The sequence below is a fragment of the Monodon monoceros genome, unplaced genomic scaffold (assembly GCF_005190385.1).
Source record: "Monodon monoceros isolate NGI ecotype Baffin Bay Population unplaced genomic scaffold, NGI_Narwhal_1 Super_Scaffold_7, whole genome shotgun sequence".
Classification (NCBI taxonomy): Eukaryota; Metazoa; Chordata; class Mammalia; order Artiodactyla; family Monodontidae; genus Monodon; species Monodon monoceros.
In genome coordinates this window covers 106,614,395-106,637,884 of record NW_021703784.1, presented here as the reverse complement: position 1 = coordinate 106,637,884, position 23,490 = coordinate 106,614,395, and the positions used below count along the sequence as shown (strand labels likewise).

The following is a 23,490-nucleotide window of genomic DNA, read 5'->3' as shown; positions in this document are numbered from 1 at the left end:
CGGCGGCGCGGGGGAGGCGCGTGGGGCGCTGAGCGAGCGCGGCCCGCCGGGCGCCGCCGACCCGGCCCAGCGGACTGACGGACGCGCACGGACGCGGCCCCTCCCTGCCGCCGCCCGCCCGGGGCGCCCACCTCGCCGGCGCCGGGCCCGGGAGCGATGACATCGACGGGGAAGGACGGCGGCGGGGCGCAGCACGCGCAGTATGTGGGGCCCTACCGGCTGGAGAAGACGCTGGGCAAGGGGCAGACAGGTGCGTGCGGGCCGGCGGGGGCCGGGGCCGGGGAGACAGTGCACACGGAAGGCCCAGAGGGCCGGGAACACCGATGGGGGCCGGGGGCGCCGGGGGACCGGGAGGGCCGGGGGCGCACAGGCCCGCCGCCGGGGAGGCTGGCGCCGGCGCGCCGAGTTGGGGCCCGGGAAGGAGGCCGCCCGGAGCGGGGTGCTGCAGGCCCGGCCCACGTCTCCGGCCCGCGGCCGCGAACAATGGGAGGCCGGGCGCCCGGTCTCGCCGCGGAGCCCCGCAGGCCGCGCGGCTGCGGTCGGCCGGGCGCGGCCCAAGGACACTCGGCGCGGACGGCGGCGCACTGGCCCGGCCAGCGCCCCTCGGCTCGGCTGCAGGCTGCAGGTGCGCGGCCCCCGCCGCATTGTGCGCCCGAGCGACCGGGCCCATTGTGCCGCGGGAGGAGGGGGCCGAGCGGGCGCCCATCTGCCGTCTGCCGCGGCCGCGCTAATAGGCGTGCTGCCCGAGCAGCTGCGCCCCGGGCCGCGCGACCCCGGCCGCGACCCCCAACTCCCGCGGCCGGCGAGCAGCGAGGCCGCCATGCGCGTCCTGCAGGGACCGGGCCACTTTGGCCAGGCCTGGACCTCCCTCCACGGTGGGAGTGGGAGAGTGCCCGGGCCACTCAGAGGGCTGGACAGCGCCTCTCTTCTCCCAGCCTGTCAGGATGTCTGCGACACTGCACTCCTCCAGGGGCGGGAGAGGGAGACCGGTACTGGGCCCGACCGCGGATCCTGGGCCACGGATCCCACACCGGCGGTGGAACAGACCCCAGCCTATGGGAGGAGGGGGCTGGTGCTGGGCAGCCGTCTTCTGGCCATCGGGTTAGATCGCAGCCCCAAGGCCAGTGCCCTCATCTGGCTGGCCGGGCGTTCACAGAGTCGCTTTGTGGGACACTGGGCTCAGCCATTTTCTTTCTTCTCCCTGGATGGGCCTCTCCTGGCGGCCCAGAGGTCCGATTGGCACTGCCTCCTTCTCCCTGCCTCTCTGGGAAGTTCCTTAGACCTAGGGCAGGCAGGCAAGCGGAGCAAGGGAGGAGGAGGGTGCGGCAGGGCTGGGCCCACCCCACTGGTGCAGGGCTGGGGCCCAGGAGGGAGCGCTCTAGCCAGGCTTGCTGCAGGCCCTCCCTGAGCCCCCCAGGGTGGCCCAGAGGCGGAGCCTGGAGGTGGAAGGAAAGTGGGCCAAGCCCCGGGCTGGGGTGGGGGGCAGGGGCTGTGATGTAACTAAGGCAGAACGCGTGAAGGCGTCTGGGCTAGAGGCAGTGGGAGCCCCCCCCCCACCGCCCCCTGTTGGGCGGGCAGCCCTCGCACCGTGGGGCCCGGGGCAGTAGTGCAGTGCTGTTGGAAGTCGGGGTGGCGGGCCAGGTTCGAAGAGGAGGTGGCAGACAGCCCGTGATCAGCTGAGTTCAAAATGTGCACGTTTCCTGGGAGGAACAACTGTAGTTGGTGAAATTCTCGGTGGGGGAGGGGCTTGGGGCAGCAGAATGCAGGAGGCAGTGAAATAATCTCATTATCTACCAGTAAAATGTTATTATAAGGAAACATCGGCGTGCGAGCGATGACAGCCGTGAATTATACGCAGGTCTCCAAGGGCAGGGGCTGGTCTCCGTACTCTTCATTGAGCTCTTCTGTCGCACAGTTAATTACAGGAGGGTTCCACTGTAATTAATAGTAAGGAACACAAGAGGATGCACAGTGTGTGAGTGATGTTTACAAGCAGCTCTGAGTGGCCCCTGCATCCAGCAGCCTCTCTCCTCAGGCCCTTCTCTTGTGAGTGGGATCAGGTCTCTAGTTGAGGCCCCCTCTCTGGGAGTCTGTCCATCCTCTGTTCCTTCTGGCCTCCCTGAGTGCTTGGAGCTGCCACTCGGGATCCTGATGGTTGGAGCACCTGCTTCCCAGGAAGGCTGGGGAGGAGGTTGTCCTGTTGGCGCCTGTCTCTCCGTCCTTTCTGTGGCAGGGTCGTCTGGAGTTTGGTGGACGTAGGGGCCTCGTGGTGTGTGTGCCGGGCCCGGCTCCTCGGCTTGCTGGCTGCTCTTTGGCACCAAAAGCCAAGAAAGCTGTGATTTCCCAGGCCTGTCCTTTCGCTCCCGAGATAAACCTGACCTTCTCTGGGGGCCAGGCTTCTTGCCAGGACACCTCGGTGGAAGTGTGCTGCCTCCCTCCCCAGCCATCAGTGCTGCTGGGAGCTGCTTCCCGGAGCCGTGCAGCCCCCAGGCCCAGGGTGCGTTGGGGCCCGTGGTTTGTCCCTTGTCTCCAGCCCAGCCCTTCTCGTCTCATGGACACCTCCGTTCTCCCTGCTCTTTGCCCGCCCTCTGCCCAAGTCCTGTAAAGGGGGAGCTGAGGAGGGTAGACGTCGGCGGCTGTGGGCCGCGTGGGGCAGCTGGGCCTCTCAACCCAGCTGATCCGGGCACTCTGGCTGCGTGTCCCGAGTGGGGGCCTGTTGGGAGGCGGGCCCGCTGCTCTCCCCCAAAACACCGCCTTTGGGGAGTCAGATGCGGGATGGGGGACACCGCCAGGTGCAGAGTGCAGGTGTGGGCAGAGCCGCCTCTTCCGCCCGGCTGGGGCTGGTAGGGTCCAGCTCACACTTCTGTTGCATCTTTTTAGCCCCTGGTTGGTTCTGTTTTGCTTGTTTGGCGTTGGGCTCAGGGAGCGGGTCCGTTACTCCTGCTGGGTTGGGCCTCCCCGTCAGGGCTGGCGAGGCCGTGGTTGAGAAGTCATCTGCTCTGCCCAGCTCTCCTTGACGGCCTGGCGCCATCTCTGCAAGCAGCCCGGGAAGGGTGCCTCCGCCTCAGCCGCGACGTGGTTTCTGGTCGAGGGACGGGGCCTTCGGGGCCTGCTGGGGTGGGTGTTGCTGTGCCCTGTGGCGTTCACTGCTGAGGCTCCGCCGGGCCCCTCCCTCATCCAGGAGAGACTTCTTCATCTGGGGGGTGGGGAGGACACCCCCAGAGGGTCCAGCGGGGACCGAGTAGGCCCAGGAGGTGAGTGGTGTGGGCTGTGCCGTCTTCACCCCTCCAGCCCCATCAGGAAACGGAGCAGTGCCCGGCCCTGCCCAAGCCAGGGCGCAGCAAGCCCAAGTGGGGCTCGGCACCCATAGGCCGGGAGGACCCCGGGGCTCGATGGGGAGGACGGTGGGCTGTGGGAGCCTTTCCTAGAGCCAAGGTCCACGGTAAGATGCGGAGCCCGCCCTCGGAAACCCTTCTCCAGTGGGCAGGAGATGGGGGCGGGGGGCAGCACTGAGACAGGGCTTTCAGGCAAGGGGTCGGTCCAGCTAAAGAGAGAAGGGGGCGGTAAGGGGCCTCCCTGCTGCTCATCTGGCTGAGCTCGCAGGTTGGTGGGTGGGCAGGGGGAGAGCCCCCTCCAGGCTCTCGAGGGACCCTCAGGAGAATTAATGTGGGTGCTGGTGGCAGGCAGGCTGGAGAGGACTCCTTGGGTGGGATGGGGCAGGTGAGCGAGGGAGACACAGGTGAGCTGGGAGGAGAGACAGGTGAGCTGGAGGGAGACAGGTGAGCTGGGAGGAGAGACAGGTGTGAGCAGGAGAGACGGGTGAGCTGGGAGGAGAGACAGGTGTGAGAGGGAGACAGGTGAGCTGGAGGGAGAGTCTGGCAGACCCTGCGGTGACCCATGGCCCAGAGATGGAGGGAGCCCAGCTCAGAGCAGGACGGGGGAGGCAGAGCCGGAGGCCGAGGTGGGCGGGGAGGCACCTGGGGCATGGGGGACCATATCAATTTTAGAAGGTTGAGCATAAGGAGGCAGCTTTTTTTTTTTTTAATTTTTAAAAATATTTATTTATTTTTGGCCGCATTGGGTCCTCGTTGCTGCACGCGGGCTTTTCTCTAGTTGTGGCGAGCGGGGGCTACTCTTTGTTGCGGTGTGTGGGCTTCTCATTGTGGCGGCTTCTCTTGTGGTGGACTGTGGGCTCTAGGTACGTGGGCTTCAGTAGTTGTGGCACGCAGGCTCAGTAGTTGTGGCTCGTGGGCTCTAGAGCAAAGGCTCAGTAGTTGTGGTGCGCAGGCTTAGTTGCTCCATGGCATGTGGGATCTTCCCATACCAGGGCTCGAACCCATATCCCCTGCATTGGCAGGCGGATTCTTAACCACTGCGCCACCAGGGAAGTCCGGAGGCAGCTTTGAGCCAGCGAGAGGCTGCAGTGTGTTGGCTCTGGGGATGGGGCAGGCAGGGGCTAGCCCAGGATCCGGCCTGGGGTGCCATGGAGGGCTGAGGCTCGGAGAAGTAGTGGGCCTCCCCATGTGGGTGGAGGCGCTGGACTTGTGGTGCACAGTGAAGGTGGACAGAGCAGAGTGAGTGGGGTGGCCTCCAGTGGTCGCGTGTGGACCACCTTTTGTGCCTCATGGTCCGAATGGTCGCAGGCCACATTGCCCTTTGCTGAGTCCAGAGCCCCCCCCCCCCCGCCCCGTGCCTCAGGCTGGCCTCAGTCCATCTAACCTGTTTTATAAGTGAGGGAACGGGCTCAGAACCCGAACTGGGTCCAGGGCAGTGGCTCCCGGGGGACGGTAGGTAAGCCCACAGATGCTCACTGCACGAGCCTGGTTAAACGTTATGACCATGTTCTCAAATAGTTGTGGGCAGACCTTGGGGGGCAGTGGGGATTCCCCACCTGTCTCCCTGCCCCACTGGAGTGGTTAGAAAGGCTCAGCAACCCATCAGTGACTTTGGGTGGGACAGGCTGCTCAGCCATCCTCCCGAGGCACAGACCCTCCCCCAGGAAAACCCCTTCCCCGAGCTGAGAGCTGACCCTGGGTAGGCTGTCCTTGTTGATGGAGGGCAGCTCTGCACCGGGCTTCCTGGGGTGATGGGGGTCTCGCCTCAAAGGATAGGCATTTTCCTGAAGGTAGGGATGGGAGGGTCCTGGGGTGGACAGAGCCCTAGGACCCTGCTTCCAGAGTGTCCCCTACCCACCGTGGTCCCCTGTGGCTCTGAGCACCTCTGAGTTTTCACGTGTCCCGCCTGCCTCATCACTGGCTGTGGCTCTGCAGGGATGGGGGGAGGGGTGTTTGTACCAGGAAGGGCGTGCGGGGCAGAGGGCACGGCCCGGGCGAGGGGGCAGAGGTGAGACATGCTCTTTGCAGAGCCGGCTGCTGCCCAGTGCAGCTCTGGCCATGGGTTCCTCCGTGCTGGGGGTTTTCCACAGGGGGCATCAAGGCCTGCAGTCCCCTGCCCGCAGGGCCCGCAGCATGATGTGGAAAGAGTGCGTCACCTGTGGCCACAGCCTCTGTCCACCACGTGCCGGCTGTTGTCCCCAGAGCCGTCTGTCCGGAGCGGGTTTGGGGGGCAAGGCCAGGCCTGGCTCTTTCTGGAAGAAGCCAGGCTGGTGCTGGCCACGGCCCCGAGGTCCAAGCAGAGCCTGTCTCCAGCAGGTCCTCATGCGGGACTCACGGGGGGACCCTGCTGGATATACAGCCATCTGTGCTGTGCTCGGGGCAGAGGAGCAGAGGGGTCTCAGACTCCGGGGGCTCCAGGTGCCCCCAACCCTGGTCTGCTGGAGGGTGGCCAGGGGTACCTGAGCCTTGCTGGTGAGCGGCAGGCTTGGCCGTGCGTGCTGGGGGCGCGTGTGGACTGGGGCCTCTGGGGCTTGCTCCCCCTGCCTCCTGGCCCGTCCCAACCAGCCTTGAGGGCGGTGTGGGGCCGCCGAGGGCTCTGCCGCAGGACGCAGGGTCCCCTGCTGCCCACGGCAGCGGCCGACCGGCACTGCCCTGGGCCTGCGCCTGGATGGGGGCCCGAGCGAGCGTGCGCTTCCCCTGCCCACACGCGCCTTTTTCTGGCTACTTCCTCCCCTGGTGTTCATCGCTGGGGCTTATCTGTGGGGCAACCACTGGGCCTGAAAACATCAGGGGAGGGAGAGGAGGCCGGCATCTGAGAGGCAGGTGGGCTTGGCAGCAGCACTGACTGCGTCCTCTCTGCCTGCGCATGAGCCCCGCTTGGTGCCCGGCACCTTCCGTGTGCCCGGAGCAGACAGGTCCTGCCAGGTCAGCCGTGCTCCCGAGTCAGCGGTGCAGTGGGAGGGTGCGTGGCTGGTGCTACGAGGAGCGTTAGGGCGACTTCCTGGTCACCTAGTGCTCTGGTTTGGAGAGCACCTGTGCCTTTGAGGCCAGTGGACACAGAACCGGTGTCTGTAGGGGCCTGGCCGGGTGGCGGTGCCCACAGAGGAGGCTGTGTCCTCCGTCTGCCCGCGCCCACAGGCTATGCCTGGAGCTCCCCGGGCCCGGGGCCCTTCCTGCCTGTGTCCCCCCGCACAGTCTGGGCTCCTTGGAGTGGGGCACGCTGGTGCTCCCCAGGGCCTGCTGCCACGCAGAGAGGGAGCACGGTGGCGGCCGCACACGTGGCAGGGCGTTTGAGGTGGTTGAGAGGCCTCGCTGCCTGCCTGTGGCCCTGTGTGCTGCCCACGTGGCCTGGCTTCCCCAGCGATACAGCCAGGGCCCCCAGGCCCCCGAGGCCACCTTGGACTCTCATGGGGTGGTTCTGTGCCTCTGGTCCCGGAGGTACAGCCAGGGACAGCCCCCGAGGCTCTGGTGCTCGGTAGCTGAGGGGCTTTGAGCCTCAGGCCCCCCGACGGCAGGGGTGCTTCTGTGAGGCCATGATGGACGGGAGCAACGTCGGGGGCACGTCTGCTGTGCTTGGTGTCCAGCAGGAGGCCAGCATCTGTCAGGGCCCATCTAGGGTCTCAGGGGAGGGGAAGGACCCCCTTCCCTGTGGGTGGTACCTTGCGTTGCCCTGGATTCTGCAGGAAGTCCTCTCGGACATGGGGCAAGCTGGTGCCTTCGGACAACTGCTCCAACGGAGCTCTCCCCGGTGCCAGGCCCGGCCAGCCCCACTGTCTCCTGTGGGCTGGCTGACGTGTCCACCACACACCACTGGGTGGTGGGCCCCGGGTGGGCCTCTATGAACCTGCCCAGAGCCCTGGGTCCTGGCCAGGGATGGCCAAGCTGCCCGCCCGCCTGCCCGAGGTTTCACCCCAGACAGGGGTGCCGGCTGCCAAGCGGGGCTGCCCCGAGCTAGCTGCCTCAGACTCTGGATGGGATGGAGGCTGGGTTGGGGCAGAGGCTGCAGGGACAAAGCAGGGATTGTGCGGGCTGGGCCCTGAGAGGCGGCCCAGGCCTTGTTCTGCAGCCTCTGAGGGCTCAGTGTTCCGGAGCTGGGCAGCTGGGAGCACCGCCCCCCAACCCCAGGATGAGAAAACGGCCCTTCTCTTCTGGTGGTTTTCTTCCTGTTCGTTCTGCTTTCTTCCCTCAGGGCCCAGGGAGGCTGCTGCTGGGCCTTGGTTTCTTCCCTGTGCCCTGGGGTGACAGCGCCTCCGGGTGGATTTCAGGGGTCACCGAGGTCGATGCCTGTTGAGCGCTGACGCGGCATCCCGGGAACACACACCCTGGCTGGGGGCACTGACCTGTGAGGACAGAGGCGCTTCCGCAGGTGCTGTCACATCCTCGTCCACACAGGGCCCCAGGGCTGGCCGCCCCCACTTGGGCCTCCCGCAGACCGTGCCCACAGGCCTGGCCGAGGGTGGATGGAAGATTCTGGGGCCTTGTGGTTCTGGGCTGGGGGGTGGGGGAGCACCGCGGGGCATTTCGCCATTGCTGCCCACTCTGGGCTCAGACTGGGTCCCAGGGCTGGCCTTCCTGGCCCCAGGGCGGAGGTGGGAGGGCAGCCCGAGTGGCTGCCTGCATGGCCCAAGTGGCGTAGCTGAGGCTGGGGACGTGGCGGGCCCCTGCTCCGTCTCAGGGCCGTGGGTGCTTTTCGGGGGCGGTAGGAGGCTGCCCGGCCAGGAATGTGGCACCTGTGGGGGGCCTTGGCCGTGGTGCCCTGGGCGACTCTAGAGTTGCTGGCAGCCGCTGGCCTGGGTGGAGGAGCAGGGTAAGTGGGGGGCCTACGTGTCGGGGGGCGGCCGCCTGGGAACCTGACGGGTCCCTGCCCGTGGCCGACTTCGGCCTAGATCACAGGCCACGAGGCCAGAGCAGCCCCAGGGAAGGGCAGGGCGGGGGTCCCGAGGCCGGGTGCTTCCTGCGCCTTGTTCTGAGTCGGGTCCAGCGGTGTATGAGGTGCGCGGGTCCAGCTTCCTCAGGTGTTGACGCTGGGCCCGAGCTGGAGTCCGGGGCTCGGGCCGGCAGGGCGGTGGGGAGCCCGGGGCTGCAGAGGCTCGCTCGTCTGGCAGGGGCCTGCAGTGGAGCCCAGGCAGCCTCGTGGGGCCGGTTTCTTCTCTGAAGGGTGAGGGGCAGGTGCTCGGCGGGCAGCTGCGGGGACGTGGGGATCCCTGATGCCTGTGGAGAGGGGTGCGCCTGGAGCGTGTGTGAGGGGCTCAGGGTCCTCCGAGACCATTCAGAGAAAGTCCCTTGGCTGGCCCCATGGAGCCAGGAAGGAGCTGGATGGGACGCTCCGTCCCGGGCTCACTCTGGCCGCCCCCAGGAGTCAGCCAGGAGGCACAGAGCATTTGGGGTCATCCAGGGTCTCTGGGGTCAACCTGCATGCAGAGCCCCCGGGGCAGGGCCTCCAGCCCAGACTGGGTGGGAAAGTCAGTGTCTGCAGGCCTCCGTGTCCCTGTTGTGACTCAGGTGTGAGGGTGAGTGACACCGCGAGGAAATGTGTTTGCTTGGGACCAGGCAGGGGGCTGGCAGCCTGTGTCACCCTTGGGCCGTGGGCCTGAGAGTGGGCTCAGCCTTCACGTCCGGCCCAGGCCCAGGGGGCCAAGGAGGAAACAGGACGAGGGTGGACAGATGGGCATCGTGTTCGCTTATCCCCGCGGATGTGGTGTTTTCGTGCATCGCTTGTCTGTGGGGCGGTGAGTGGGGAGAGTGGATGCGGACTGTGGCAGAGCTGGGCCGCCGGCTCTGCGGGGCTGAGGGACCCGGGGGTGGGGGCACAGTCTGGGCTGGGGAGGGGCTTGCCTCGTCCCTTCCCTCTGCCGCATGGTGCCCTGCGACGCGGCCTGCCCTGCCTGTGGCCCCGCCCCGCTGACCTCTTGCGCCCGACCTGCTGTGTTCTGGCTGGAAGATGCCTCTCTTCTGGGGGCCCACCCGGGGTGGAGGCCCCACGTTCCTGGGCCGCCGTGGGAGCCGGCTTCTCGTTTCCCTCTGCAAACGGGCATTTCCAGATGCAGAGGTAGAGAAAAGAGCACCCTGGACCCCGCGAGCCCACCCCAGCCCAGCTACACAGACACGGGGTCAGTTTGCTTCACCCCCCCACCCCCAGACTTCCCTGAAATGTAAAGATTTCGGGCTGGGTCTAAAAGACAGAGACTCTTTAAAAGAAGCACCATTAGTACCCTGAGAAGTTAACCCTGATTTCCCAGCCTGGCAGAAATACAGTCAAACGCTGCATTTTTAGCGGGTAAGGGCTGTTTCCTGGAACCTGAGTCCCCGTGGCCCCCCGCGTGCGGCGTCTGGAGGCCTTGGCGCCTCGGTGCCGGGGCTGCTCCCAGGGGTCCTCAACCTCAGGATCTGCGCGTTTCTGACTTCCCGGGGGTGCTGATGCTGGCGGGGCCCCACTTGGACAGGAAACCGTGTGTGCTTGTGGCCTGTCCCACCCTCACTCCCGCCCCGACCCTGACGTGATGGTCATTGGTACCGGCGTGCAGTGAGCAGCGAAATACAGGCCTGGCCTTGCCTGGGAGCGGTGGGTCCACCCAGCCCAGAAGCTTCACTGCCGTCACGCACACAGAGGTGCAGGCCCAGTGGGGGTCACGGCATGAGTGCCCCGTTTGGGTTCTGTCCTGCGGGGGTGGACCTAAGGCAGGTGAAGATGGCTGGCCGGTCACTGTCTGGTCCCTCAGTCCCGAGCCGATGCAGCCCTGGGCGGGGTGTGTAGGTGAGGGAACAGGTTCAGTGGGGGAGGCCCTCCTGGGGAGCTTGGACCAGCTTCCGCCAGGCGCCTGGTCTCCTTACGTCCCGCTGGGCCCGTCTCCGTGTGCAGCCTCACCCTCTTGGCTGCAGTGGTCCTGTCACGGAGGGCCACTTTGAGCACCCACTGCCTAGGGTGGACAGTCAGCCTGCCCACGCCCGGCCCACGCCTCCAGCTCTTCCCCCAGGCCCTCTGCCACCACGCCTGGCCTGTGGCTCCGACACGTGACCTCACACGGGAGACGCTGAGCTCGAACCCCTTGTGTTCTCTGGGGTTTTGGGTTTCCCGCTTGGTGTCAAGGCTGCTTGAGGCTGGGGCACACGCTCCTCCTGCAGCGGGGCTCACGCTGGGGGCACCGCGCTTTCCCCAAACGCGCCTGCTTCTCTGCGAAGCCGTGGGCCCTGGTGACCTGGGAGAATTGCTCTTCAAGGCCAGCGTGTTCGTACACGGCATGGGCTGCCAGGAGACCCTGCGTCCGGGGGCCAGCTACCCGTGAGCAGTGTGCAGGCAGCCTAGGACCCCTGCACTGTGCAGGGGATGGCCCCTGCCCTCCCCTCCCTAAGTCTCCAACGAGAGCAGCGGCAAGCCCTCAGGTGGTGCCCCATCTCTGCTGTGCTCTGCCAGGGCGGCTTGTGGGGATGAGGCTGGGGCAGCTCACTGTCTGCACCCTGTTCCTGAGGGGGCGCCGAGGGGCCTGAGTTGGCCCTGCAGCCTGGGGCCAGGCCCTCTCCCTGGGCCCGCCTGTGGGAGCTGTCCAGCGCGGCAGTGCTGAAGTCTGCAGCTTCCGCGGCCCAGGAGGGAGGCTGCGGTTAGCAGTTTGTCCTCAACCCTCCTTTGCAGCTGAGCAGACCTGTGGGAGGGTGTGTGGGTCTTTGGTGAGCTCCTGCACCTGTCTCCCCGGTGTGGGACTTCGGCTCTGTGCTGAGGAGGTGGGCAGGGGGAAGCTGCCTGTGCTCCCAGGGGAGACCCCGGCCTCCACTCCCCTCCTCGGTCAGGAGGAGCTGGTGGCCAGTTCTCCTGGGGCTGCTGCTGACCTGCCAGGGCAGGGGGCGGGCCAGGGCCCCACAGAGTGTGAACATGAGTACTGCTTGCCCTCCAAGGCTGCCGGCACCTTCTCTGGCTCTGGGGTTGATTCAAGGTGACTCTCCGGGGCAGTCCCTGGCGTCCCTGATGTCCGCTTGGTGTCTCCGAGGTGGCAAGAGCTGCTGCAGTGAACCCTCCCATCCAGAAGCCCTTGGAGACCCCCGTCGCCCGGGTGTGGGTGCCGTTGGGGGGACAGAGCAGCCAGGGAGGGCTCGGCCACCTGGCCCCGTGCTCTGTAGGCTGTGGGTGCCCCGCATCGCCTGGGCTCCCCAGGGAGGGGCAGGCACACCGTGAGAGGCTCTGGTGCACACCAGCCAGTTGTATCTCCTGGCTCCCTCCTGGGTCCCCTTATTTCAAGGGTCTTGTGGCCCAAGGGTGGATGAAATGCAGGAGTTTCTGCAGCATGCTGGGACATCAGTGATGGCCTTGGGGCAGCCGAGAGGGGAGACCAGCTGGGGCCCGGGCTGTGCACCGATCCTCTGAGTCAGGGGTCTGCCCACCTGAGCCCCTACCCATGGGGACAGAGATGTGGTGGGTGTGAAGGCACGGGTGTTGCCCTCCCGCTGGTTCTGCCATGCGCTGATCTGTGGAGCTCCCTGTGCACACAAGGAGGGTCCTCTGACCTCAAAGTCCATGCCTGCAGCCCCCTCCCCAGGCCTGGGCACTGGGGGGAATTGAGCCTGGACTCAGGAAGGCAGGCCCCCAGCTCCAACCCCCACTAAACCCCCGCATCCAAACCAGCCTCCTGGGCTAGCTCGGCGGGGAGACTGGAGACAGGAGACGTTTGGGAAGGACTGAGGCCTTGGAGGTGGAGGAACTGTTTCCTGTGTGTGAGGGGGTGGGGCTGGACTGGGCAGATGGGAAGGGTTAGATGCTGGCTTAGCTCTAGGGGCAAGAGCTCGTCTCTGATTGGAGGTTTGCTGACTCTAAACCCCAAATCCCAAGGGATTTATAACTAATCATAAAGTGGCACAGATAGGACACCCTCCCGCAGATGCTGCGGGGCGACTGAGGGCATCTGTGGGCGGTCGTGGGCTGCGTCGGCCTGGGCATCAGGGCAGCCGTGTCGGGGGCTTGGTGGGGGCTACAGGGGCTCCTCTGGGTGATGCCCAGTGGCCCAGGGTCTACGGGCCGGGTTCCCAGATTCACTTCCAGCTTCGCTGCTGGCCCTGGCAGGGCACACGGTGTCCTCAGAGAGCTGGCTGCTGCCCTCAGTGCCACCCGCGTCCGTACCTCCCCCTCCTGGGTCCCTCTGCCTGAGGGGTGCTCAGACCCTTGTCCCACAGCCCGTCTTTGGCGTCAGCTGGCCGTAGGGCCTCTGACCTCGGGGGCCCTGCTTCCCGCCACCCTGTGTGCAATGCACACCCTCCTGTGGGCATCTGTGCGCGGCCCTGGTGTCTGCAGAAGGGGACGTGGGGACCGGCTCTCTGTCGATGATGCTGGTGATGCCCCCGTCAGGATCCAGGCTGGTGGGGCAGGAGAGTTGGATCTGAGGGGGCCAGCCTGGGCTGGTCAGTGCCGTGGGCCTCCAGAGGTGCTCAGGGCCTGGCAGGGGCTGGGGGGCCAGCCAGGGCCTCTGACCTCACAGGCTTACTCTGCCCCTTCTGTCCAGGGGGCTGTGGCATCCCGAGTCACCCTGGGTGGGTGGCCTCTGGGTGCCAGTCCCACCGTGCTAGGTGGTGTGCATGGGGTCCTGCACTGACTAAAGCCTGGTTGGCAGCCCTCTTGGTGCTGCTGGGGGAGGTGCTGGTCTCTGGCCGGTGGACACCTGGGGGCACCTCTGGGAAGCTGGCCGGGCTCTGTGCTGGGGACAGTCCTGTCCTGGGCAGAGCGACCCACTGGGCAGCCAGGGTTCGGGGCCGAACCTGGGCCTGTCTGCCGAACCCAGGCCGGCTCCTGGGCCTGTCCATACCAGTCCAGGCTGGGTCTGGGGCCCAGGCTGCCCCCCCCCCACGGCCTGCTGCAGTGTGCCTTGGGGAGGAAAGATGGCCCCTGGGGAGCCTCTCTGGCCCTGCGCAGGACCTCGGGCATGGTGGCCATGGGCATGTGCCCCAGGCAGCGTCTTGGGGGCTCTGCGGTCCCTTGCTGGGCCTCGGGAGCTCACCACTTGGGTGAGTCCTGCTGAGCCTGGGGGGCTGCAGGCCAGCACCCATCCCCATGGGGGTGCCTCTTCTCTTGGACACCAAGTGGCCTGTACCCTGGGGGAGCGGCCCCCAGAAACAGCGTGGGCGTGCGGGGGGCCGTCAGCTCCAGGAGGCTCACAGTGGGTGTTGATGGAGTGGTTGGCGGGGGGCGCCCGTGCTCCTCCACTTCCCATTGCTCAAGGGGCTGGGGCAGGTGGGGACAGGTCAGTCAGCGGGGTCAGCAGAGTGAGAGCCTGGGGATCCCGTGCTGGCAGGACCATGTGGGGTTCTGTGGTGTGTGCACCTCAGGACAGGCGGTGTCCTGGAGGTGTTGGGTTGGGGACTTCATAAACCAGGCCTGCGCTCCGTGGCCAGCGCCGAGGCCAACCTCAAGTTTGCAGGTGCAAAGATGTACACATAATGGAGCGCCTTGCCTGCCCGTCCCTGGGGGGATGTGCCGGGGGGAGGCGTGCGGGACAGTCTGCTGCCTGGGTCGGGGGGTCAGGGCAGAGGCCCAGGGGACCCTGAGCAGGGGCCTGTGGGTGGCGCACCAAGGCAGGGCTGCTCTGCACGCCCTCCGGGCTGGGCTCCTATCCTGAGACCTCGTGCCCATTTGCGCCTTTGAGTGTCAGGTCCCACTGCCCGGCCCTTCCGGCTGCTCCGCAAGTGCCAGCCCCGGAGGGGGAGGAGGTGGCAGAGGTGGGCGTCCTGCCCGGGCTCTGTGACCGTGGACAGCTCCGGGCAGGTGGGCCTCCTGGAAACAGTCAGGGACCGGGCTGATGTTTGGGAGGATGAGGGGGCAGCTGCGGGCAGGCGGGTCTCTGCCTCTCTCCTCCTCTCTGTCCTTCGGAGAAGCTGCCCGCTGACCGCCAAGCAGCTTCTATTATTACCCGCGCTGGAGGTTACATCTGCCGGCGCCCTTCTGGGGATGGGCAGACTCTCCTGGCACCTGATCCCGCGGGGCGGAGCTCGGGCCACAGGCGTGTTTCCCACTTCCTGCTGGTACCGCAGGCAGGGTGTGTATCTGTCTGTCCATCCTTCCGTCCGTCCCAGGGACCTGGGCAGGGAACTTGTCTGGCTCAGGTGGGAGCAGTCTGCACACGGCCTGCCTGGCCCAGCGCCTTGGTGTCCATCTGGTGCCCAGCACTGGCCGGGCCCCTGGGCAGCCAGCAGCTGCCTCAGTCCCCGGCTCCCCCAGGTCAGGCGCCCGCCACGAGCGGTCTTGAAGCTCCATGGTCGGGGCAGGTGCCGCGGTGCCAGCACCTTCCCCTCCTGCCCGGGCGCCCTGACCCAGGGGCATCGGACGGCTGGCTTCTGAGACGAGTCTAGGGCGGGGCCTGCAGCTCCGCGACCCGTAAGCAGGGTGGCGGACACAGGCTTCTTGGCCCGGGGGAGGGTGGGACACCAGACCCACCTCGTGGCTGGGGAACCAACTAGCTCAGTAGATAGTTTGTAAAACGTGGATCGGGTGTTTTTTAATGATAAATGCAGATTTGACACTGCAGAGGGGCCCTCGGGCCCCCATCCCCTCCCAGGTGGGGACAAGGGATCTCAGCCACAGACCAGAGAGGGTTTGTCTGCCCCGCCGCCGGCCCCCGCCCCACCCTCCTGTTCCTTCTTCCCCTGCCCGCTGCACCGCGGGTGCCCATGTGGCTTCCGAGGCCAACCCTGGCAGCCCTCCCAGGTGTGCCAGGCCAGGGGGCTGCCGGGGGTGCCTGGTGGCCACAGGCGGGCGGGCTCTGCCTTCCTCCGCTTGACCACAGGCCGGCCCGCAGATGAGGGGCACCTTCCCTGCACAGGGCTTCGCTGTGTCCTGTGTCGGGGCCTGGAGGCACGGCCAGGGGGCCGGTGGGAGCTGGGAAGCGGGCAGGGGCGGAGCGCGGCCAGCCTCTGGCGTCTGGTCACCTGCAGCTCCTGCCCCTCGGGGTGGGGGCTGAGGGGAGGCCCAGGGGCTTCTGGGAGGTATTTCCACACCTGGCTTAGCTGTGAGCGGCTCTGGGCCTGGCTCCACCCCGGAGGGCCCCCGGCGCCTGGCAGGTGTGAGTGGGGTTGTGTGGCGTTGCATCTGCTACCAGAGAGGCTGTTGGTGTGTGTGCCTGGGCCTCCCGGGGCAGGCATCCCAGCCTCGTCACCAAGGCAACCCCATCACCATCCCTGGGGCCTGGAGGGGGTGGAGCAGGAAGGAGGGAAGGCCTGGGGCGGGGGTGGTCTGTGTCTGCTGCTGGAGCCCCCTGGGGCCTGGCCTGTAGGCAGCCTTCCTGTCCTGGCGACCCCTTCTCTTCCCCCCCACCAGGCACTGGGTCACTGACCTTGAAGCACTCCTGCCGGTCACCATGGCTCTGTCCCTCCACTGCCCCCCCACCATGTCCCTGGAGGGCTGGACAGCTGCTGGTGGTGCATGCTCACGTCACAGCATGGCGTCCACGCTGCACGTGTGACCTTGGTCCCCTGGAGTCCAGCCCCCTCGTACAGCTGGCTCCTCGCGTGCGGGACCCGGCACCCTTGTCTTCACAGCAGCTGCGCCCCCTGCCACCTGCTCCCCACAAGCCTCCGACCCCTCCCCTTCCTGGGTCCCTTGGGCCAGTCACCCTCCTTCCTGCAGGCCCTTGGCAGGCGACCCCAGCATCAGCCCCCAGTCCTAAGGCTTCTGAAACTAGGGCACCAGCTTAAAGCAACAACAACAACTTACCAGATTGAATTACTGAATAGTTACTGAATTCAATCAAAATGTTTCATCGGGCTAATTTTACAGCGTTGAACGATAAAGCAGTTAATAAAAAGCTCACGTGGTCACCTGCCACCATGGGAAGCGGAGATGCGGGGTCCGCTCGCTGGCCTCTGGGAAGCCCTGCTCCTCCCAGAGGCTCTCAAAGCGACAGCAGGCGGAAGTGTGGGCAGGCAGGGCAGGAAGGGGGCCCGGCTGGCTGTTGGCTGGCGCTTCCCCCAGCGCACCCCAGAACTGATGGTTTCCCAGCACTCGTGCCGCCCAGACAAGGCCGCCGGGTCCCCCTGGCCATCCCGCCCTGAGGCTGCAGTCAGAGGGCCGAGGGGCCCAGGTGCTGGCCTCTCCCTCCACCTCTCCCCGCAGAGGGGCTCGGGGCGCACAGGCCAGGCCCCGGGTGTCTGGGGCTCTCAGGACGCATTGCTGAGTACACGGTAGGTGGGTGCCCCTTGGGGACATTGGCTGCGTGGCTGGACTTTCCGTGGTGTGGCTGAGGGATGTCTTCGGGGGCCCTGCTGCATCTGGGGGAGACCCGGCCTGGAGGTAGGGGCGATGATTTCCATGCTCTGGGTGTCGGCCAGGGTACCTCGGCTGAAGGAGAAGCGTCCACCCTTGTGCCCCGGCTTCTGCGGGTGGGACTATGGGGGGGGTCCTGGCGGGGGTGGGGAGTTGGCACTGGGGTCGGAGGAAGGGGGGGAGGGGAGCCCTGTTGTGGTCACCATGGCAACCACCGGGCTGCTGAGGTTGGGGCAGTGACTCTGGGGAGAGGGTGCCCTGCTGGCTGGGCCCTCGGTCCAGGAAGGAAGCCATGGCCCCCCTGCCCTCTCCCACCAGCCCGGGGGTGTGGGGACCTGGGGTGGCCCTCAGCGCACGGCCGGGGCCTCCCCGGTTCTGTCCCTGCAGCCCTGTGTGCGGCCCACACCCCGCCCTCCTTGACCGCGTTCCTTCCACAGCCCCGAGCGAGTCCCTGCTGTGGTGGGAAGGAGCCCTGTCCTGGCCACACCACGGTGGGAGGGTGCCAGGGCAGCTGCCCTTGGAAGGAGCCGGGGTGTACGTGGTATCACGGGGCAGGGGGGCTTCACACTGCAGCCTCGGGCTGTCCCCGCTTCCTCCCGCCCCCGCCTCCCAGGCCCACGGGGGCCGCTGGGCAGAAAGAGCAGGACGGACTGGGGAGGGCCGGGGCCCTCCTGCTCCTGTGGCCCCCGTGACTCTGCCTCGAGCCCGGCCTGGCTGCCCCGTTGCCGGGGCCTGTGCCTGAGCCTGGGGGGCTGTGACTGCACTGGGAGCGTCTCAGCCCGCCCTGCGCCTGTTCAAGGGTGCGTCCGGCTCAGGCCTGGCCAGCCTGGCTGAAGCCCCTGTTCTGTTGTGTTGGGCGTTCGTGCTTCTCTTGGGAACCACCGGCCTCATCCTTGGCCCTTGAAGCAGCCGCGTCGGCGGGCTTCTAAAGGAGCTCTTCACGTCCGAGGGCCGGGTTCACTGGGCCTTGCCCTCCGTCTGGGGGAGGGATGCTCGAGTCACTTCTGGCTGTGGCTCTACCAGTGGTTCCGTTGACACGAAATCCCAGGGAAGGTGGGCTGTGGACAGTGACCAGGTGCTGCGGAGGGCGGGGTGATGGGGCGCTGGGACGCCCTTTCGCAGGGCCCAGGGAGAAACACTCCGGCACTTTAAGTGTGCGCGTCGATGACACCTCCATGGAGCTGCTGAGAAGGGGAGACTGCTGGGGAAGCAGGTTTTAAGAAGCAAACCAGGGCTCAACAAACACAAGGAAAAGGAAAATCCTGAACTCCGCCTGGTCTCGGGCTGGGTGCTTCCGGGAAAGTCACTGAACCTCTCTGAGCCTGGGGCCCTTGTGAGAGGGGCAGTCATGGTGTCCGCCTGGCAGAGGTGTGGTGTGACGTGGCTGCAGCCGTGTGCCTTCTTGTCACCATGATGGCCGTGCCCCGGCCGCAGAACGAGCGCGGTGCTTTCCTTCTCCGTGGTCTCCTTGGTCTACCTGGAGTTTATCTGAGCAGCATGTGTAGGCGGGGCTGCCTGCTGTACTGGCTTGGTCATCTGCTGGGCACCGCCCGCTGGGCAGCCAGGACTCCCGGAGCCCACGCCTGTCTCATGATGGGGTAGGGGGAAGGCTGGCCTCCTGGGGATGTTCCTTGGGTTGAGCCTGCAGCAGGCCAGGGCCCCGCTGGTGGGGGCACAGCATGGGAGATGGGTCAGGGACCAGACAGGGCACCAGCCATTCCCTAGTGCGAGACAGGTCCTGCCCTGGGCAGGGCTGGCACCATGGCGGGGCAGGGGGCGGGGGTGGGGGTGGGGGGAGCTGGAGTGGGGGCCCTTCGCCTGGCCTTTTGTGCAGGAGGCGGCTGAGGCCATGCCCAGTAGCTAGGGGCAGGGGTCTCTGAGGCCGGTGAGGGCTGCAGCCAGTGGCTTGCTCTGAGTCCAGGGCCCAGCTGAAGGGAGCAGGAAGGAAGGGGGTGGGGGAGAGCTCTCGGTGCCCCTGCCTTTCCTGCTCCCGTTGTCATGGCAACAGATGGTGGTTTGGCAGGAGAGAGGAGGGGGAGGGCTTTGTATGAGGAGGGCTCAGGGTTTGGAGACCAGCTGGGATCCTTCAGGGACGGGGCGGGGCTCTGGCGACGCGGCTGAGCAAGCTCCTCCCCTGGGCCCCCAGCGCAGCCCCCGTTCACAGGGCAGGTTTTAGACAGAAACCCAAGTCTGAGCTTCCTTTCTCTGGAGTGCCAGCCCTGCCCCGGCTCACAGTGGCCGCCTGGCCCCCCTTGCTCGCCCCTCCCTCTCTCCCCTGGCTCCTGGACCAGGGCTGCAAATCAGAAAGAGACCAGTGCCCCCACCTGGACACCCCGCGAGCCTGGGGATGGGGAGAAGACCCGGCTGGAGCACAGGAGCCTCAACCCTGTACTGCCACCGGCTGCAGGGGCGACCGCCACGGGGCGCCATCCCAGGATGACCGAGTCCCAGCCAGCCCTGTGCTGCGACCCCTCCGCTTGGCCAGCCTCCCTCTGCCTGTGGAGAGGGGGGAGGGAAGGGGCCCAGGCTTTCCGGGGTGATCACCTGAGCAGGGCCCTTACCGCCACCCCTGCACCTGCCTCCCTCCCTCCCACTGCACCTGCCGGCTTCTCCCCAAGGCCAGGCAGGCGTTTCCTGCAGACAGCCTCCCGACCTGCAGGCCCAGTCCGGGCTCGGCCCTGATTGTTCCCCAGGAGCGTGAGCGTGAGGCCGTGTGTGAGCGTGAGAGGGGGGAAGGACCCTGTGCACGTCCATCAGGCCCAGCTGAGCCCCAGCTGTGGGTTCCCAGGGCAGAGTGCACACCTGAGCTGAGTCTTTGGCCTGGTGCCGCCCACCCCGTGGGTGAGGAAGCTGCCGGTCACCTGCTGAGGTTTGGAGACCCCTGCCTGGGCCACTGCAGGGCGGGCTCCCCAACCCAGTCTGGCATCGGAGGCCCTGCATCGCCCCGAGCCCCAACAAGGCACAGCTCGGGTGGAATGGGGGGCGGGGACAGGGCCCCTCCTCCTACCCCGCCCACAGGGCTCCGGCTGCTTTTGCAGGCTTGTGGCCCCGCCCAGAACCAGCCGCCGCGCCCAGCCTCCTCGCGAAGATTGGCCGGAGGGCTCTGGGGCCCCTTTCTCTGAGACCTCTCGTGGCTCCCAGGGCTCAGGCCTAGGCCAGGGTCTCCGGCCGAGCAGGTCGGCACGCCAGGTGTGCCCCAGCGCCCTGCGAGCACCCGTGGGGCCCCGACCCATCACCAGCATCCGGCCACGTCCCCCTGCAGTCTCAGCTCAGTGCCTCCACGGAGCTTGCCCTGGCTCTCTGCTCTGACCCCACCACCCACTCTCAACAGTCCGGGGGACCCCACCTCTGGAGCCCCAGGCCCCAGCGCTGATCCCCGGATACCCTCCAGGGACCCTTTCTCAGGACTTGTCAAGGGCCTGGGTTGGCACTCGGGTGAGACTGACCACCCCCCCCGCCCCCCACCCCGCCTTGGGAGGCCTGGGGCTCCTTCAGGGCCTGGACAGCAGGAGGCCTGGGGCCTGGGTCGAGGTCCCCTCACTGCAGAGGGTCCGGGGGGCCCAGGCTGCAGGCTGGCTCCTGACCTTTCTGGGGGAATGAGGTGTGTGGTGGTGGGTGGGGATGTCAAAGCCACACGTGTGTGTGTGTGTGTGTGTGTGTGTGTGTGTCTTTGTCTTTCCATGAAGGTGGGCTCTCGGGCAGCTCCCAACTCCTGCCTGGCACTAACCAGAAGGGGGAGGGGTGGAGGGTGGGTAGGGCAGGGGGGAGGGGCAGTGTAGCCCAGGCAGCTTCCAGGGCAGACACAGTGACCTGTCCCCAGGGTGGGGAGTGGCTCAGAGAGCCGGCTGATGGGGACCCCTCTTCTCTCTGCCCTGTGCCCGCCCCCCACCCCCGCCCCGGGGAGACTGTGCTGGAGTCCCAGGGCAGCAAGGCCTGGGGTGAGAGTGGTCGTGCTGCCCCTCTGTGCGGGGTAAGCTTGGCCCCTGGCACTGCCTCCTGCAGGCCCCTGGGGGGGAGGGGGGAAAGGACCCCTGGGTCAGCCCAGGCCCCGTGTGGGCGCAGCTCAGCAGCCCTTTCCCCGAGGCTGTTTGCAGAGTCAGGGCAGCAACTGCAACGCCCCCACCCTCGGGGAAGCGACTGAAGGCCACGGGCAGCTGCCTGCCAGCAGGGAAGCCAGAGAATCTTGTGGCTGGTTTGGTAAAATGCCCGCCTTTCCCAGGGGGACTTAATTGGACTGTTTCCAGTTTAAGAAAACTGTTCCTGGAAGGTGGGGGAGGGGCAGGCCAGAGCCAGCCCAAGTTCGGGGTGAGGCCGCTGAGTGACGTGACGTGGGGCAGCCAGGCTGGGCGGGGTGCCCAGGCAGATGCCAGGGGACTGCGGTGCAGCTGCAGGAGGCGTGAGACACGGGGCCCTGTGGCCATCCTGCCCCGCCAGCGGCACCCTCAGCCCCATCCCTCACCTCCAGGTGTGCTGCTGTCTGTCCCCAGCCCAGTGTGCGGGGCCCAGCCCCCAGCTCCCCGACAGAGCCCCCCATCAGGATGGGAGTGGGTGCAGGGCGTCTGGGGCCTGCAGTGCGGAATTGAGCCCTGTCTTGGGGGATCCCCACCCTGTTCCCCTGTCCCCCACGAGTCCAGGTGGTGCCTTCCTGGGCGGAGCCGGTGGGAGCCGGGAGGAGGGGTCCTGACCTGAGCCCTGGCTCAGGGCTGCCTTACCCCTCTCTCCACCTCACACTGTCTTTGGGGTTCTCGAGGGGCAGGGCAGCTGTGACTCCCGGGCAGGTGCCCTGGCCACTGGTCCCAGCCTTGGCTGCAGGCAGAGAGAAGGAGGTGACCACCTGGGGTGGGCTTAGGGACACCAAGGCCAAGGGCAGCCCTAGCCAATGTCCAGCACTGCAGGGCAGGGGACTAGGGCCGCCCTCGGGGGCCAGAGGCACATCCGCGGGGCCTGGGATGTGAGTGGGGCTGCCCGTGCCCGTGGCACCTCCTGGTGACCTGTGGGGACACGTGGCAGCCTGCCCCAGCCCTGCCGGACCCCCGTGGAGAACGGCCCCTCCCTGGGGGCTTGGTTCCCCCTCGCATCCTGACATCCGGAGCAGGCCGTAGCTGAACGGTTCTTACGACAAAGTGTGTTTGGTGATAATCAGTGACAGTCAGTGATGACTGCTTTCTTGATTCGTTCTTTGGATCTAAAACTATTCTCATTAATTAATTTGATTCATTTAAAAAGAAGACTTTGCTTTCAGACTCAAAGATACTAAAGTATTCCGTGTATGAACCAAGGTTTGCACCTTCCAAAGACATCACACCCCGAGGTTCACTCTGTGTCATTGCTTTGAGCCGTGAGCGCAGGGGAGGCTCTGGGGCGGGTGGGAGCCTCCGAGTGGCAGCCAGAACTTTCCTCCTGCAGAAGGTGGCAGGTGTCGGGATTCGAGGACTCATCCTTCGTGTAGATGCAGCATCTGTCACCGCCTTCACACACGGGACGGAGACCCACCTGTGAGCAGCGATTGTCTGGAACTGGGAGCGTGACGGACTGCGTTTGGGGGAAAAGGGTGTTTATTTTATCGCTGACGTTTGGCATCGGTGCGTGGTGGCAAAAAGTAGACCCGTGTCTTTCTTTTTAAAAAAGTTGAGATGAAATTCACGTGACATAAAAGGGACCATTTTAAAATGTACAGTTCTGCAGTGTTCAGCGTGTTCAGTGTGGCGCAGTCACCGCCTCTGCTTCCAGGACAGTCTCATCCCGCAAAGGAACCCGGTGCCCGTAAGGAGTGGCTCCTGATGCCCCTTCCCCAGCCCTGGCAGCCACTAATCCGCTTTCTGTTTCTGTGGGTTTATGTATTATTGTAGATGTTTCACAGAAATGGAATCATGCATATGTGGCCTTCTGTGTCTCCCTGCTTTCACGTAGCAGAAAATCCTCAAGGTTCATCCAGGTTGTAGCTGTGTCAACCTGTGTCCCTCTTTAAGGCTGAATAATATTCCTTTGTGCGGATGGACCACATTTTTTGGCCATGCCGCGCAGCTTGCGGGATCTTAGTTCCCTCACCAGGGATTGAACTCGGGCCCTGGCAGTGGAAGCGCCGAATCCTAACCGCCGGACCACATTGTTTTATCCGTTCATCTGTCAATGGGTACTTGGGTTGTTTGCACCTTTGGTTGCTGCGGGTGTGTTTGAGTCCCTGCTTTTGGTTCTTTTGGGGACACACCTGGGGATGGTGACCCTTAGGTTTAATTGTTTGAAGAACGGCCACACTGCTTTCTGATAGACCCAATTTTAGTCAGTTTATTTTTGCCGTTAACGTCTCCATAGACAGGGCCCCCCCATTGCCTACCCCCATCCGTCGGGTGGCCCCCACTGCCCACCCTACCACTGTCCTCTCTTCCTTTACAGAATGTATTGGCTCAGAGGGAGGGTGTGACTCGCCTACATCTGTGTGATGCTCGCAGGTGGTCCTGGTCCTGGTTGGGGCTCCCTGGGCTGCTGCCTGCCTGTTGTCCTGGGCTCCATGGTGGCCACGGCTCCCCTCGGCCACTGTCGCTTGGGAAGGCAGCTGTGGGAGCCCTGAGCGCCCAGCCTTGGGCTCTCAGCGCTTCTGTTCTGTATCTCAGTTTTTACAGATTTGGGCAAGTCGAGAGTTTGAAGTCCGTTGCCAGCTGGGACCCAGAACAACACGATGGACAGAGTTTACCACTGGTTCCCGTGGTAGCCCTGGGCTTCGTCCAGTGCATGGGGCACCTCCCAGCAGACAGGGCAGCGTGGCCTCCGAGGGGCTGGGGAGGGGGCGCGGCTGGGAAGCCAGGCTGCAGGGGAGGGAGAGAGGCCACACTGTCGAGGGCTGCGTTCCGGCTGGGGTGGGGCCCAGTGGTGCGTCGACGTGTCCGTGGTAGTGAAATGCAATTAAACAAAGTGAGGAAAAAACCC

General features: G+C 65.9%; 1 protein-coding gene across 1 annotated transcript in view; it reads left to right on the top strand.

Moving 5' to 3' along the window:
* The first annotated feature begins 156 nt into the window (after positions 1-156).
* The window catches only part of BRSK2 (BR serine/threonine kinase 2), a 63,352-nt gene continuing 40,018 nt past the window's right edge, over positions 157-23,490 (top strand). The window contains exon 1 of the mRNA XM_029209330.1: positions 157-250. Within this exon, the coding sequence (XP_029065163.1) occupies positions 157-250 (94 nt within the window). The remainder of the gene's footprint in view (positions 251-23,490) is intronic.